This window comes from Marmota marmota, unplaced genomic scaffold (genome assembly GCF_001458135.2).
Source record: "Marmota marmota marmota unplaced genomic scaffold, marMar, whole genome shotgun sequence".
NCBI classification, from domain to species: domain Eukaryota; kingdom Metazoa; phylum Chordata; class Mammalia; order Rodentia; family Sciuridae; genus Marmota; species Marmota marmota.
In genome coordinates this window covers 5,094,179-5,108,419 of record NW_026000185.1, presented here as the reverse complement: position 1 = coordinate 5,108,419, position 14,241 = coordinate 5,094,179, and the positions used below count along the sequence as shown (strand labels likewise).

General features: G+C 54.1%; 2 protein-coding genes across 3 annotated transcripts in view; one reads left to right on the top strand and one right to left on the bottom strand.

Moving 5' to 3' along the window:
* Positions 1-1,174: 1,174 nt before the first annotated feature.
* Smim22 (small integral membrane protein 22) overlaps positions 1,175-14,241 on the top strand; it is a 14,742-nt gene continuing 1,675 nt past the window's right edge. Inside the window, exon 1 of one of the 2 annotated variants that reach the window (XM_048789210.1) lies at positions 1,175-1,685. The gene's annotated coding sequence lies outside the window, so the exon portion shown is untranslated. The remainder of the gene's footprint in view (positions 1,686-14,241) is intronic. The other variant, XM_048789207.1, reaches the window with a different exon arrangement.
* Septin12 (septin 12) lies at positions 5,467-10,550 on the bottom strand. The gene is made up of 9 exons (XM_015490775.2): positions 10,388-10,550; positions 9,428-9,553; positions 9,282-9,363; positions 8,611-8,748; positions 8,353-8,470; positions 8,166-8,261; positions 6,414-6,510; positions 5,799-5,850; positions 5,467-5,726 (listed from the first exon to the last, which is right to left on the bottom strand). Exons 1-9 carry the CDS (start codon positions 10,548-10,550, stop codon positions 5,525-5,527), a joined length of 1,074 nt encoding a protein of 357 aa, XP_015346261.1. The 3' UTR covers positions 5,467-5,524.

Genomic DNA, 14,241 nt, shown 5'->3' with positions numbered 1-14,241 from the left:
CAAACTGTACCGAAAAGAAGCAGGTCCAGTGGCTCGGGAGGCTGAGGCAGGAGGATCGGGAATTCACAACTAGCCTCAGCAATTGCGAGGCACTCAGTAACTCAGACCTTATCTCCAAATAAAATACAATATAGGGATGAGGATGTGGCTCAGTGGTTGAGTGCTCCTGAGTTCAATCCCCAGTACCCGTTCCAAAAAAAAGAAGTAGGAAGTACTCTGCCATCTTCATTTCCAAGAGCAAAAGTTGCTCAAAATAAGAAGCTTGAGGGCAGAAGCACAAGCTTGCAGTCCTAACTACTCGGGAGGCTGACTCAGGAGGACCACCTAAACCCAGGAGTTCAAGACCAGCCTGGGCAAAAGAGAAAACAGCAAGACCCCCCCCATCTCAAAAAACTAAAAAGGATGGGCTGGGGTTGTGGCTCAGTGATAGAGCACTTGCCTAGCATGTTTGAGGCACTGGGTTCAATTCTTAGCACCGCATGTGAATAAATAAAATAAAGGTCCACTGACAACTAAAAAACATTTAAAAAAATAATAATAAAAGGTGAAGGGAGAAAGAAGAAACATGCCGATGTTTTTGCCCAGGAAAAAAGGGTCTCCCAGGTCGACTCATACATGCCTTTCCTCCCCAAATAATATCCTTTGCCCTGCTACACCCCTGGACCTTTTTTTTTTTTTTTAATTTTTATTATTAGTTGTTCAAAACATTACATAGTTCCTGACATACCATATTTCATACATTTGATTCAAGTGGGTTATGAACTCCCATTTTTACCCCGCATACAGATTGCACAATCACATCGGTTACACATCCACTTTTTTACATACTGCCATACTAGTGTCTGTTGACGTCTCCCTACAATGCGGAGGCTGGCTTCCAATTTGTGGCCGCCTAAAAGGCGTAGGAGGGGGCTCACTGCCCACGACGGCTTCCGGGGGCGGGGTCTCAAAACGGAAACCTGCTCAGGCCCCGCCCCTTCCACTCGCGCGCCCCTCCCCTTGGCCCAGAGCCACCCTAGCTGTCTGGCGTGTCTTTCTCAAAGCCTCGCGAGGACGGTGCCCCCCGGGAGCGGAAGTCTCGATCGCTGGAGGTGGGGGGGTGGGAAGCGGGCCGACTACACTTCCCAGGATGCCTCGCGCAGGCCCAGGCGCTCCCGGGCTGAGCACGTGCCGGTTTTGGCAAGAGGCGGTGTTGTGTCCCCAGAGGACGGCAACGCTGCCTCCGGTGGCCGCGTCTTTGTCTCCGAGAACGGGCCGGCCCCTTGCACGCCCTGGCCTCGGTGTCCACACAGCGCAGCGCAGGTTGCCCAGGGTGTTGCAGCTCGTTCACCGGCTTAAAAGCTGCTCCTTGTGTTCCCGAATGGGCCGGCCGAGGTGACCCAGCTGTGAGCCTGTGCTTGCTTCAAGTGTTCCAGCAAGACAGACAGACAGTGAACAAAATAGTTGCACGTAATTGTTTACTCACATCTGTGGTCCGTGCTGGCAAAGGGAGTAGAGTGGGCAGGGGCCGCTTCCTCGGCCTCGGACCCACCCGGGGAGGCTGCAGAACCGCCTCGTCTCTGTAAGGACCCGGTAGTTTCTGTGCTGTTGAGACGTCCACTTGGTACGACCCGGAGAACGACTTCGCGAAGCTCGGAGGCTCGCTGACCAGGCTACAGCAGGTTTTCAAGCCGGCTTTGAGGAAGGTAGAGGAAATCTTTCTGTCTCAAGTCCCCAACTCCAGGGCCTCGGGGGGCTCTGAAAGCACCATGACAGAAAAGCGGTGCAGTGGGACACGAGACAGATTTCACAAGGCTCTTGGCTTTTTTCTTCCAAGAAATGTTGTGCTTCCTTGTCTCCCAGTTTCTGTTGCTTCCTTGTCACATCAAAGGGAACAGCAGCTGCCTTTTTTTTTTTTTGGTACCAGGGATTGAACCAGGGGTGTCTAACCCTGGGCAGCATCCCCAGCCCTTTTTTATATTTCACTGGAGACAGAGTCTTCCTGAGGTTGTTCAGGGCTAAGTTGCTGAGGCTGGGTTTTTTTTTTTTTTTTTTTTGAGAGAGAGAATTTTTAATTAATTAATTTATTTTAGTTTTCGGTGGACACAACATCTTTATTTTATTTTTAAGTGGTGCTGAGAATCCAACCCAAAGCCCCACGCATGGCAGGCGAGCCGTTACCGCTTGATCCACATCCCCAGCCCCTGAGGCTGGGTTTGAACTCACCTCCTGTGAGTCCCTGGGATTACAGAGTGCACATGTGCTTTTTTCCCCTCCCAGTACTGGGATTGAACTCCGGGGTGCTCTGCCACTGAGCTATACCTCAAGCCCTTTTTTTTAAGTTGTAGATGCACACAATACCTTTATTTATTTATTTTTATGTGTGCAGAGGATCCAACCCAGTGCTTCACACATGCTAGGCAAACGTTCTACCACTGAGCTACACAACCCCAGGCCCCCTTAAGCCCTTTTCATTGTTTTGAGACAGGGTCTCACTACATTGCCCTGGTTAGCCTTGAATTTCTGATCCTCCTGACTCAGCCTCCCAAGGGGCTGGGATTACAGGTGTGATCACACAACAACTGTTGCATTTTCTTTTTTGATAAACACACTACTATTTAAACTGAGGCTAGGAAAGGCATTGCAGAGGGCCTTTGGAATTCAGCCTACCCCAGAGAGAGGGATGTTAAAGATGTGAAGAGAGATCAGGGTAAGGCTTGGAGAGGAGTAGGAAGTAGCTCCAAGAAAAAAAAAATTTTTTTTCAAGGAAACATTTTTTTTTTTTTTTAAATATGCCTCCTGGAATCACTGTGTTTGTTCTAGTTCTCTAGAATCTAAAGATGTTGTTACCTTATTTGACAAAAGGGATTTGGCAGGATGGAATTCAGGATTTTGAGATGAAAGATTATTTTGGTGGGCCCAATAATCACAAGAGTAAGGGTCCTTATAAGAGAGAAGCAGAGGGGGACTTGACCCAGGGGAAGGCAGTGTGGCCCTGGGAACAAGGGAGGGGGGCTGAGGCTGTGGCTCAGTGGTAGGGCGCTTGCCTAGCATGTGTGAGGCCCTGGGTTCGATTCTCCACGTGTAAGCAAATGAATAAAATAAAGGTCTCCACATCTAAAAAAGTATTAAAAAATAGAGAAAGTGGGCACAAAGTGAAGAACCGAGCTCTAGGAGCTGGGGAAAGAACGACGTTGTCTCCTCTGGAGCATGTCCTTTCTCAGATTGTGATTTGGGCCCTTTTACTGGAGTTCTAGGGCAAAGACCCTGGCTCTGGGGGTCCTGACAGACCAGTCTCTTCCACCTGTCCCAATATGACAATCAAAGAGACAGGCAGTGGCCAAGAGTGGGACAGGAGCTTTGATCAGTGTGGCCACCGAGGGAAGAGCAGATACCGAGGTGCAGTGGCCAAAGATCTGTCTTCAATAGCTGACGGACACTGTGAGGTTTAAAGACAAAGGGATCAAGGCAGTGCTGGGGGCTGGGGGGCTTGCTTGGCTCTTGTTTGTGCCATTGTCTGGTCGATCCTTATCTCAGGACTAGTTCTGGGAAGGTCATGGTGGCTTGAGGGCAATTCGCTCCCCTTTGTGGAATGATGGCTCCTGCTTAGGGGGGGCAGCCTCAGCTCCTTCAGAAGCTCCCTCAGCTTCTGTTTAGGGGGCAGACCCATCATGGGGTAATCTGCTGAGACTCACTGTTACTTGGGAGTAGTTTCAGTCCCTTGTCATAAAGATGCTTATCACTCAGACCTGTGGTTCCTGGAATGGAAAGTGACCACAGAAGAAAGCTGCTCAGAAGAAAAGTTGAAGAGGCAGTTGGAGTCAGAGGGGGGCAACATGGTGGCTAGGTCAGTGCGTGAGCCCTCCTCTGCCCAGTGATACTGATGTTAGACTCTGACAAGCCTCCAGTATGTGCTAATTTGTTACAGCACCCATAGGAAACTAATACAGTGGTATGGGAGTCCGGTGGACAGGTACATTGTTTCCCACCCTTCTCTGGGAACCTTGGTAGGATATTCTGCACACCTGTGCACAGCTATCAGTGATTCCCAGCTGGACATACTGTGTACCCCAGGGGACTTGTTTGGGGTCATTTATAGTTGTCACAGTGGGGGAGTTGCTACTGACATCTAGTGGGTCGAGAACAGTGATGCTGCTGAACCTCCTTCAGTGCACAGGAGAGCCTCCTCCAGCAAAGAATGATCCAGCCTCTAACGTCAGTAGTGCCGAGCAGAGGCTCGCAGGGCTGGTGTAATATCCATCCCTAGAAATGCACTTGCGGTGCCAAAGAGCATGCGGTTTTGAAATACTGTAGCCATTGCCATATTGCCTAAGGCTGATCTCAAACTGGGGAACATGCTATGGCATGGGACAGTGTTTCGTCCTTTGTGTAGCCATGTGCCACCACTAAGACGTTTGTTAGAGAGTGTGTTAGTCCTCCATCAGTGTGACCAAATACTGAGATTAAAAAAAAAAAAATTGAAAGGTTTTTTTATCTTATCGTCTATGTATATAGGGGGGAGTGGGGAAGTACTGGGATGGTCGAGCACCCCTGAGTGCTGTACCACTGAGCTCCATCAGCCTCCATCATCTGGGGAAGTCAAGGAAGGCTTCATGGAGGAGTTGACCTGTAGCTAGGATAACTGCTCACCGTTGTCACTGAGGAGTGCCTCAGCTCCCATCACGTAAAGTCCATCCCTCCTGGAGGATCTTGGGAGAGGACAACTCGCACACGGCCACAGGTTCTCCTCCCTGGACTGACGCTCCGTCCGGTTGCCTTCCCCTCTGTCCGCGTGCCATTTCTCAGGTTGTGGCAGGCACAACAAGAATTGTGGAGTTTGGTCCGAATACCAACACCACAGAGAGGGACACAGTCACCCCCGACCCCCGTTGTATAGCTGCAGAGCCTGAGGCAGGGGAGGACAAGGGACTCTGCGCTGGGATCTCCTGCTCACCATATTGGTCTGCTAGGGCAGGAAAGAAGGAAGGCAGGGCCCACATGGCTCAGAGTGGCTTAGGGAGGACAGCCAAAGGTCAGGCCACCAAGGACGTGGGGGAGTCGAGTGCTCATGGCCTAGTCCCAGGCCAAGAGCGAGAGGTCAGGACAAACGGGAGAGCCCAATTTGTGACTGGGCTCTGGCTCAGGACAGTGGGATTGACTTCCTGAGGATCTTGGGTCTCATGCTATTAAAAGAGAAAAACAGAACCATACTTTTCTCTGAGGCTACCTCAAAGAAGTCATTTTCGAGCTGGGCGTGGTGGCACACACCTGTAATCCCAGCGGCTCTGGAGGCTGAGGTAGGAGGATCTCAAGTTCAAAGCCAGCCTCAGCAATGCCGTGGCACTAAGCAACTCAGTGAGACCCTGTCTCTAAATAAAATACAAAATAGGGCTGGGGATGTGGCTCAGTGGTGGAGTACCCTCAGTTCAAGCCCTGGTGCCGCCCCCCCAAAAAAGGAACACAGTTTCTAATACAAAGCAATGTCCACCTTTAATAGGTATTGTATTGGGGGTTGGGTGCAAGGACCTGGGGAGCCTGCAAGTGCTTAGAACTCATCCTTGGGATCCTCTTGGACCCGCCTACGAACCTTCAAGGGTGCAGGGGTGGTCAGCTGTTGGGTGGAGGCCGGGCCCAGGTTCACCCAGCCCGGCCCGCTGGGCAATAGGTGGCTCTCATTGAGCCTGACGACACGGTAGTTCTCATAGTGGACGTTGTGGGTGATGTCCTTCAGGTCTTGGAGGTGGGAGCTGGGTGGTGAGAGGCAGGTCAGCCCTGACCACGGTGGCCCTGCGACCCCTTCCCGGCCTCCCAGGCCTCACCGGATGAGCAGATCTCTCAGGAGAGGAAACTCACAGTGCGCCATATTCTCCACTGCAAGACACGGGCCTGAACGTGGCTCCAGCGGGCACTGAGCGAGCCCTGTGCCCCACCCCGGGCCCATCTTGCCCCTCTGCCCTTCCCTCGGTTCTCTCAGCCGTTCGTTCATCCGCTGTCTGGCCTGGGGCCTGGGGCAGTGGCCACTACAGCTAGCTGCTGAGCCAGGGAGTGAGCCCACCTTCACTGCATCAGATTTCGCCCATGGTACCACCGATGGCGGACACACGTTTCTAGCGACAACATGGTAGCTCCTGCTACCCAGCCTGGTCCTTGGCAGGGCCCTTTGGCTCCCTCAGCTAGTGCCCCCCAGTGTCCCTCCCTCCGTGATCGCCTTGTCAGCTGTGTGGGGACTTGCACTCTGTCCCTCCTGGTATTCCTGTGATGCCTATTTGACTAGAGGAGACTGAGGCCAAGTCAGACAGCTCGCCTGGGCCTCCCACTCAGGTGTGTGTGCTGCTGTCTGTGGACTTTGCCGCCCTAGCCCAGGTCCCTAAGGTGCAGGCCGGGCTCTGGTTCCCGCCCCCTCCTCAGTGCGTCTCCGGGGTCCCCGCACTGACCTTCCACGATGCCCCACTTGGTCTTCCGGCCCAGCACGCACCTCCCGTTTACCATGTGCTCTCGGTCTGCACCGACCACGGCGAAAGGGATCCGCTCCTAGGGGAGGGGAGGAGGAGGCACCTGGGAGGAGGCTGGGGCACTGTCCTCCGTGGGAGGGAGCACGGTGTTCGGGGCATCAAAGGTACAGAGTCTAACCCGTGCCTGCTCTGCCTCAGCTGCACATGAGGGCGCCAGCAGGATGGTCGGAGGCCTCTGGATGTTCGCAAAGCATTTAGCATAGTTCAAGGTTGGCAGAGTAGCCTTGGAAACTGTCCGGTTAATAACCACAGTAATAATATAATCTCGGGGCCAGGGGTGTAGCCCAGCGGCAGAACCATGCTAGGCATGTGCAAGGGTTCCATCCCCAGCACTGCAAAAAAATAAGAAATAAAAGGGGTTGGGGATACAGCTCAGTTGGTAGAGTGCTTGCCTTGCATGCACAAGGCCCTGGGTTCGATCCCCAGCACCAAAAAAAAAAAAAAGTATAACGTGTGATCTATAAACATATATCACATTGCACATGTACCATACATATTCTGAATTCCATGTGTAATCCTTATATACGTAAGTCTGCAGTCCTGCTGACATTGAACCTCCAACCTGTGAAACGAAACGGTAATCTCCGCCTGGGGTCATCATGAGGGTTAAAACAGACAGGTGTGCACAGGGTGGTCATGAAGCAACTTGGGCTTCCTCAGCTTTATTCTGGCCTCCTTCTAGCCACGGGATCCCGTTTGGGACACGTCCACCTACCCTTCCTAGTTTCCATCCTGTGTGAGGCAACTTGAGGCCCTCACTAGAGGCCACGCTGATATGGTCACCCTCTCTTGGACTTCTACCCTCTAGGACTGTGATCTAAATAAATCTCATACCTTATAAATTGTCCGGTCTCAGGTGTTGTATTACGGCAAATGAAAACTGACTAAGACACCATCCCAATTGGTGTGGTCTTTCCCTGTGGTTTTGAGATTTGGATTTCCCTAACGACTGATGATGTTAGGCACCTTTGTGTGTGTTTCTTAGACATTTGTATATCTTTGTGTGTGTACACGTTTCTGGAGGGTGAACCTAGGGCCTTACACAAGCCCTTTACCACTGAGCTACAGCCCCAGTCCTTTTTATTTTTTATTTTGAGACAGAGTTTTGTTAAGTTGCACAGGATGACCTTGAACTTTTCATCCTCCTGCCTCATCCTCTCAATCAGCTGGGGTTACAGGCATTTACCACTACACCTGGCTTTTATGTTTCTTTTTTTTTTTTTGGTGGTGCTGGGGATTGAACCCAGGGCCTTGTGCGTGCAAGGCAAGCACTCCACCAACTGAGCTATGTCCCCAGACCCCTTTATATATTCTTGGGGAAATGTCTACTCAGATCTTTGGCCTGCTCTTTTATTTGAGTGCTGGGAGTTGAGCCCAAGGACTCTACCACCGAGTCACACCCCCAGGCTGTCAGCCCGGGCAATCACGGGCACCACACCCCTAGTCCTTGCCCTTTAGGCTTTTGTTGTTGACTTGTGAGAGTCCTTAGGATACAAGCCCCTTTTTAGAGATGTGACTTGCCAACATTTCTTGCTTTTCTGTGGATTGTCTGATGTGAGCCATTTCTTGCTCACCTTGAATCTGTAGACGGATCAGTTTTGCACACGTGCATTTCCCTGAGTTGCAGAGAGAGAGCCCAGTTCCACCAACGGTCTGCCCCCTGCAGCTTCTTACCCGAATCTTGCTGTTGAGGATCCTGTCATTGATGTCCTCGTCGAAGCATTTCTGTGGGTACACATCAATGCAGTGATTTCTCAGGTCTTCCTGGATCTGCCAACCAAACACAGGCGACCTCAGCCCATCCTGCCCACCCTGCTCTCTGCCACACCAATCCCAGCCCTGCCTGGAGCACCCAGATCACCCTACTCCTGAAGGCCTCTCGCTCCTCAATGGTCAGGCTGTCAGCCCGGGCAATCACGGGCACCACATTCACAGTGCGGCACAGTCTCTGCAGGAACTCGATGTCCAGGGGCCGCAGGCTGCCCAGGCAGGGCAGGGACAGTGGTGGCGGGGATAGGGAATAGTGAGAGGCCACCCAGCCCGAAGCCCACACTGGCACTCCTCCTCCTCGTGTCTGCCCTAGGTGGGGGGCCCTCCCTGGCTGGTCCAGCCACCTCACCAGTGACCAGTGGGCGGCACGAAGTACACGCAGCAGTGCACCCGCGTGTCGGGGATGTGGCGCTGCCGGGTGATGAGGATCTCCTCCTGCAGGTACCGTTCGTACTGCTCGTTGATGTAGCCCAGAATCGGGTCCCAGCTGGGCAGAAAAGCCCCCTTAGAACAGACCCCCAGAGCCCGCCTGCCTCCCTGGCCCCCAAGGGCGGCTCAGTCCCCTTATGGCCCTTTGCATCATGGGAGACAGACCCCTGCCATTCTCCCCTGAAGCCTTGGCTGATAGCACCTACTTTGTAGGGAAGGGAACACGCACGAGAAAGCTGGCTGCCGTTGTCTGAGCCACCCCTGACTTTTTTTTTTTTTTTTTTTTTTTGGTATCGGGATGGAACCCAGGGGTGTTTTACACTGAGCTGCTTCCCGGCCCTTTTTATTTATTTTTTTTATTTTGAGACAGAATCTCACTGAGCTGCTTTGGGCCTTGCTAAGTAGCTGAGGCTGGCCTTGAACTTGTGATCCTCCTGCCTCAGCCTCCCGAGCTGCTGAGATCACAGCCTGTGCCACCACGCCTGGCTGGCCTTCAATTTTAGATGGCATGGCCAGGCCTCTCTGGAGCTGGGGTGTCTCCCAGGGGTCGGAGGACCGGGGTGGGAGCTAGTGGCCCACCCGGGGACCCACCACTTGTCGTTGTTGATCTGGTCCCCGAAGCCGGGCGTGTCGGTCACTGTGAGCTTCAGCTTCACGCCCTTCTCCTCGATGACTGTGGGGAGAGCAGAGGGGAGGGATCGGACCCAGCGGGTGGGGGCGGGCCGGGGCTCACTCACCGTGGGTCACCGAGTGCAGCTGCAATGTCTGTGGCATGGGCGTCCCCAGGCCCGGCAGGCTCGACTTCCACACCTTGGACTTGAACAGGGTGTTCACCATGGTGGACTTGCCCAGCCCGCTCTGCCCTGGGAGCGACCAGAGGACAGCAGTCGGGGCGGGCCCACCTCAGGCAGCCTCTCCGGCTGGTGACCTCGTGAGATGTTTCAGAAAGCAGACTGTTTTCTGGGCAGAGTGTCAACGCAGTCAAGTACCCACGGTCACAAGCGTCCAGCTCAACATTTTCCTCCCCTTTGCTTATTGAGGTAAAATTGACGTGGCAAAAATAACCGTTATCGTTTTCAAGTGCACCGTGAAGTGGCAGTACTCAAGAGGCAGAGGCAGAGGACTCCAGTTCAAGGCCAGCCTCCGGCAACTCAGTGAGACTCTGTCTCAAGATGAAACAATATCTTGCTTTTTTTGGTACCAGGGATTGAACTCGGGGGCACTCAACCGCCGCTGAGCCACATCCCCAGCTCTTTTTTGTATTTGCTTTTCCTTAGAATAATGTTCAGTCATACTGTAGCCCATGTCCATGCTTCATTCTTTTTCATGACTGAATAATATTCCACTGTATGAATAAGCCAAGTTTTGCTTGCTCAGCCACCCACTGATGGGCACTTCACCCAGTTTTTACAAATGAAACCCAGCCACATCAGCATCCATGACATCGAATCAAGATTGCACTGGGGTCCCAAGTCCAGGAGTCTGACCCTCCCCGCAGTCCCTCCTTGCCTCTTGGTGGGTGATTTTTGTCTGTAATAACAGGTTCCCAGATTTTCCACTGTAGCACTCCCGTGAGGTGCCATGGCCAGGCTCCCTGCCGAACGGGGACCCTGAGACTGAGGGATGAGGCGACACTCCCAGGTCCACAGGCCTTGTCCTTGTCCCTCAGTCCTGCTGTCTGTGAGCCCCTCACTCACCCACCACCATGATGTTGAACTCAAACCCCATCTTCATGGCCTTGATCTTCAGTTGGTCCAGCACAGCCTCGATGCCCACAGAGTCAGAGGCCTCGCAGGGCGGGGTCCTGGGGCTCGAGGGTCGCGACGAGCACGGGGAGAAGGATCGCCTCAGGGGATCCATGGGGCCAAGGCACCCAGATGCCGATGGCGCCTGTCATTGGTGTGGAGGGAGAAGCTGCCTGTTGCTGGGCCTTCTCGTTTCTGAACACAGACGCCGCATTCTGTGCCCCTTGCTCTGCCCGAGGCCCACCGTCCACGGCTGGGGAGACTTGAACCCCCACCCAGAGGCTCCAGCCCAGAGGCCTGCCCTCCCCACCCCCAGTGCAGGTGACTCTGGGTCTAGGGGCTCTGCACTCAGGCAGGCCAAAGCCCAGGGTTACATTGTGGCTGGATGGGGTCCTGGAAGGGGCCACAGGAAGTGGGGGATGCAGCAAAGGGCTCTGCCCAGCAGGGACCTCGGAAGGGGGCTCTTGGAGGAGGTGCCCCACTCTCCCCTGGGGGACACATAAGCAGAGTGAGCAGAGCTGGAGAGCAAGAGAGACACCGAGAGCAAAGGGGACACAGACACAGAGGGACTGACCAAAGCCCAGGCTGCGAGGGCCAGGGAAGATGGCCTTGGAGAGAGGACAGTGGCCAGCCCAACAGAGGAGCAAGAGAAAGAATCAGCCTCTGGTGGCGCCTGGCGGAGTCCCTGTGGGAGCCACCAGGGTCCGGGTGCACGTGGTGGGGGAGGGGAGGGTGGCAGTTGACCACAGAATCCAAGCTCAAGCCTCCGCCCTGCGACCCCCACCTGCAGCAGGAGAGACCAAGGAAGCGGCCGTCCTCCCGGCCCTACCCTGCAATGCCTGGACACTGGCCAAAGCCCACTACCACTGCTGTGTGCGCCGAGGTCCCCAAGGTCACCAGCTGGGCTTGTTTCCCAAGTTCATGCCCTTAACCACTCTGCTGGGGAAGCACACCCAGACCCCCAACAGAACATCCATGCATTTTCTTTTCCTTCTGGACTGGGGATTGAAACCAGGCGCCTCACTGTTGAGCCACGTCCCCAGCCCTTTATGCTCTTTGAGGCAGGATCTCCCTAAGTTGCTTAGGGCCTCATCGCTAAGTTGCTGATATTGGCCTCGAACTTGTGGGCCTCCTCCTCAGCCTCCTGAGCCGCTGGGATTACCACACCTGGCCCGTGTATTTTCTTTGGTCCATCAGTTGTTGTCACCATCATGTTTTTAACTGCATCAGTTGGTGGAGAGCTTCCTGGCAGGCACAAGGCCCTGGGTTCAATCCCCACCCAGCACCACACACACACACACACACACACACACAAAAAAAAAAAAAAAAAAACCAAGAGATCAACCTAGAAAAGGGCACTTACCCTGCTCCTGGCATTGCTCTGGGGGCCCTGGGATGCGGCTTTGTTAAATAATCGCCACCTCACAGAACGATCTGGAGTATCACCCCTGATTCACAGATAAGGGAGGTCACGCTGGGTGTGGTGGCGCACACCTGTAATCCCAGTGGCTCGGGAGGCCGTCAGAGGATTGTGAGTTAAAAGCCAGCCTCAGCAATTCAGCGAGGCCCGCAGTAACTCAGCGAGACCCTGTCTCTAAATAAAATACAACAAAGGGCTGGGCTCAGTGGCTAAGTGCCCCTGGATTCNGGGGGGGGGGGGTCACACATAATTGAGGAAGGGGCTGGGCTGGGACTGAAGGCAGCCACTCACTGAGTCCTCCTGCTTATCCCCCCCCACCCCGCCCTCTTGCTCATGGAAATGTCTGGATTTCCATGTGCATCTTAGAGATGAGAACCCTGGCCAGTCGTGCCCTCTTTAGGCAGATCATGTGTTACACCAAACCTCTAGAGACCGAGAGATCTCTGACATCAAAGGGTTTATTGAGTAATTACAGGTGCTAGGCAGACAAGGCGCAGGTCCTGGGGCAGGTTCCAGCGGCTGCCAGCATCCCTCTACATGGTGGGTGGAAAAGGTCCCCAGACCTGAGTGGAGGCACTCTTCAAGGTGGTGGGAGGGCCGGGCAAAAGTGGGCGGGGCTCTGAGAGAGGAGGGGCGTCTATGCTCCTGGATCAGTGGAGGTCATCAGCGGAGGTCAACAGCCCAGGAAGCTTATGAGTTGACACATAAAGAGGGTGTGAGGGCCCACAGCTGGCTGTGGTGAACTGAAGCCAAGGTGTCCACCCTCTTGCTTTGTCATTGAGACGGCCTCCACGGTGCTGATGGAGTCCACCTCTGAGCCCCACCCCGCCTGGGACTTCTCTGGCCAGGGTCCAGCCTCCCTGCCTCGCTCAAGCTGCCGTGTTCTTTCTTTCCTGCTTCCTGGCAGCTGACTTTGGAAGCCCCCAGCAATCCTCTGACCCCAGCGCTGGCAGACTCTCTGTAAAGGGGCAGACAGTCCTTATTTGGGGCTTTGCTGGTTGCAAGGACTGCTCAGCTCTTCCCACCGCAGGCGGCTGGGAGGGGCCGCGTGTTGCGTGCGCAAGGCTGCAGCCTGGGGTCTGCCCTCCTGCTCTACCCTTGGACTTGCCCCAGCACTGTCCTCCGTGTCCACTCCGTTCCCTGGCCTCCACTTCCTTGTGCTCAGACACCACAGGCTTGAAGCACAGAAACAGGAAGACCAGGCCAAGCCTGCCTGGGCCAGGGTCCTCTCAGCAGGAAGTCTGGAGGCCCCTCTGCAGGGCTCCTGAAGGAGTGGGTGGGGTGGTCTCCCAAAGCAGAGCAAGTGGGGACTTTGCTAGGGTTAGGGTTAGTTGCTAGCAGAGACCAGATGGATCCAGTCACCTGTGGGCTGAGTCTGGGGATGTCCCCTAAAGAAATGAGCCTCTGGGCAGAGTGTTCCCGGGCAGCCGGCCTTCTCCAGGACTCTCTCACCCCTGTGCATGAAGAGTAATTCGGAAGTCGGGAGGGAAATGTCCTGGTGGCCACCGACAAGGACTGTGCGGTGCTGGCGTAGTCCAAGCCTTCCAGCAAACGCCGCAGACAGCGTGCTGACCTCAGGAAGTGCCTCGAGGGTTGGATGAGCTTAGCTGTGTGGAGCCTGCACAGGAGCCCACAGAAGCTGCAAGTGGGAGGTGACCCCACACAGCCATTTAGTACCCGCCCTCATGTTGAGAATGCTTCTGCGAATCCTGGTAACCCACAGAGGTGGACCTGTTAATGCACTCATCGTACAGATGAGGAAGTAGGTATAGAAGGGTCAGGGAACATGCCCAAGCATGAACGGTACCAGGGATTAAACCTAGGATTGTTTTATCACTGAGCTACATCTCCAACCCTTTTAATTTTTGAGACAGGGTCTCCTTAAATTGCTGAGGCTGGCCTTGAACTTGTGATCTTCCTGCTTCAGTCCCCCCAGTCTCTCAGGATTACAGATATACAATACCAAACCTGGTTTAATTTTTTTCTTCTTTCCTGCTAAACATTAAGAACCACAAGAACAAGAACTAGTGTCCACCTGGTTTTTAGTCCTGCCTCTGGTCCCCAGTGGCCAAGGAAAGCAGGGAGGAGTGAGGGCTACTTCTGCTGGGGAGGGTCATAGGTGTGAAGGTCAGGGGCGGTGCCCTAGGGAAAGACCTCATCTGAGAGCATAACCACTTCCTTGTGTAAGATCAGGCCAGGCAGGCAGGCAGGCGGGCAGCGACGGAAGGAGGCAGGTTTAAAAAGGCCGCCAAAGGAGGCTCTATTGAGATATCACTCCCAGGTGGAACTCGATCAGACCCACAGACTGGACAGGAGAAGGGTCTGAGGAGAAACCGAGTGGAAGCCTGACTGGACTGGACTTGTTTTTTTTTTTTTTTTTTAGTTT

What these genes read in the sequence shown, in the direction of transcription:
- Septin12 (XM_015490775.2), bottom strand. Translation starts at nt 10,550, where the DNA reads ATGGATCCCCTGAGGCGATCCTTCTCCCCGTGCTCGTCGCGACCCTCG. An exon ending in GAGAGGCCTTCAGGAGTAGG is followed by an intron (nt 8,262 to 8,352) that starts GTGATCTGGGTG and finishes TTTGGTTGGCAG; the next exon opens with ATCCAGGAAGACCTGAGAAA. An exon ending in TCCTCAACAGCAAGATTCGG is followed by an intron (nt 6,511 to 8,165) that starts GTAAGAAGCTGC and finishes CCCCTCCCCTAG; the next exon opens with GAGCGGATCCCTTTCGCCGT.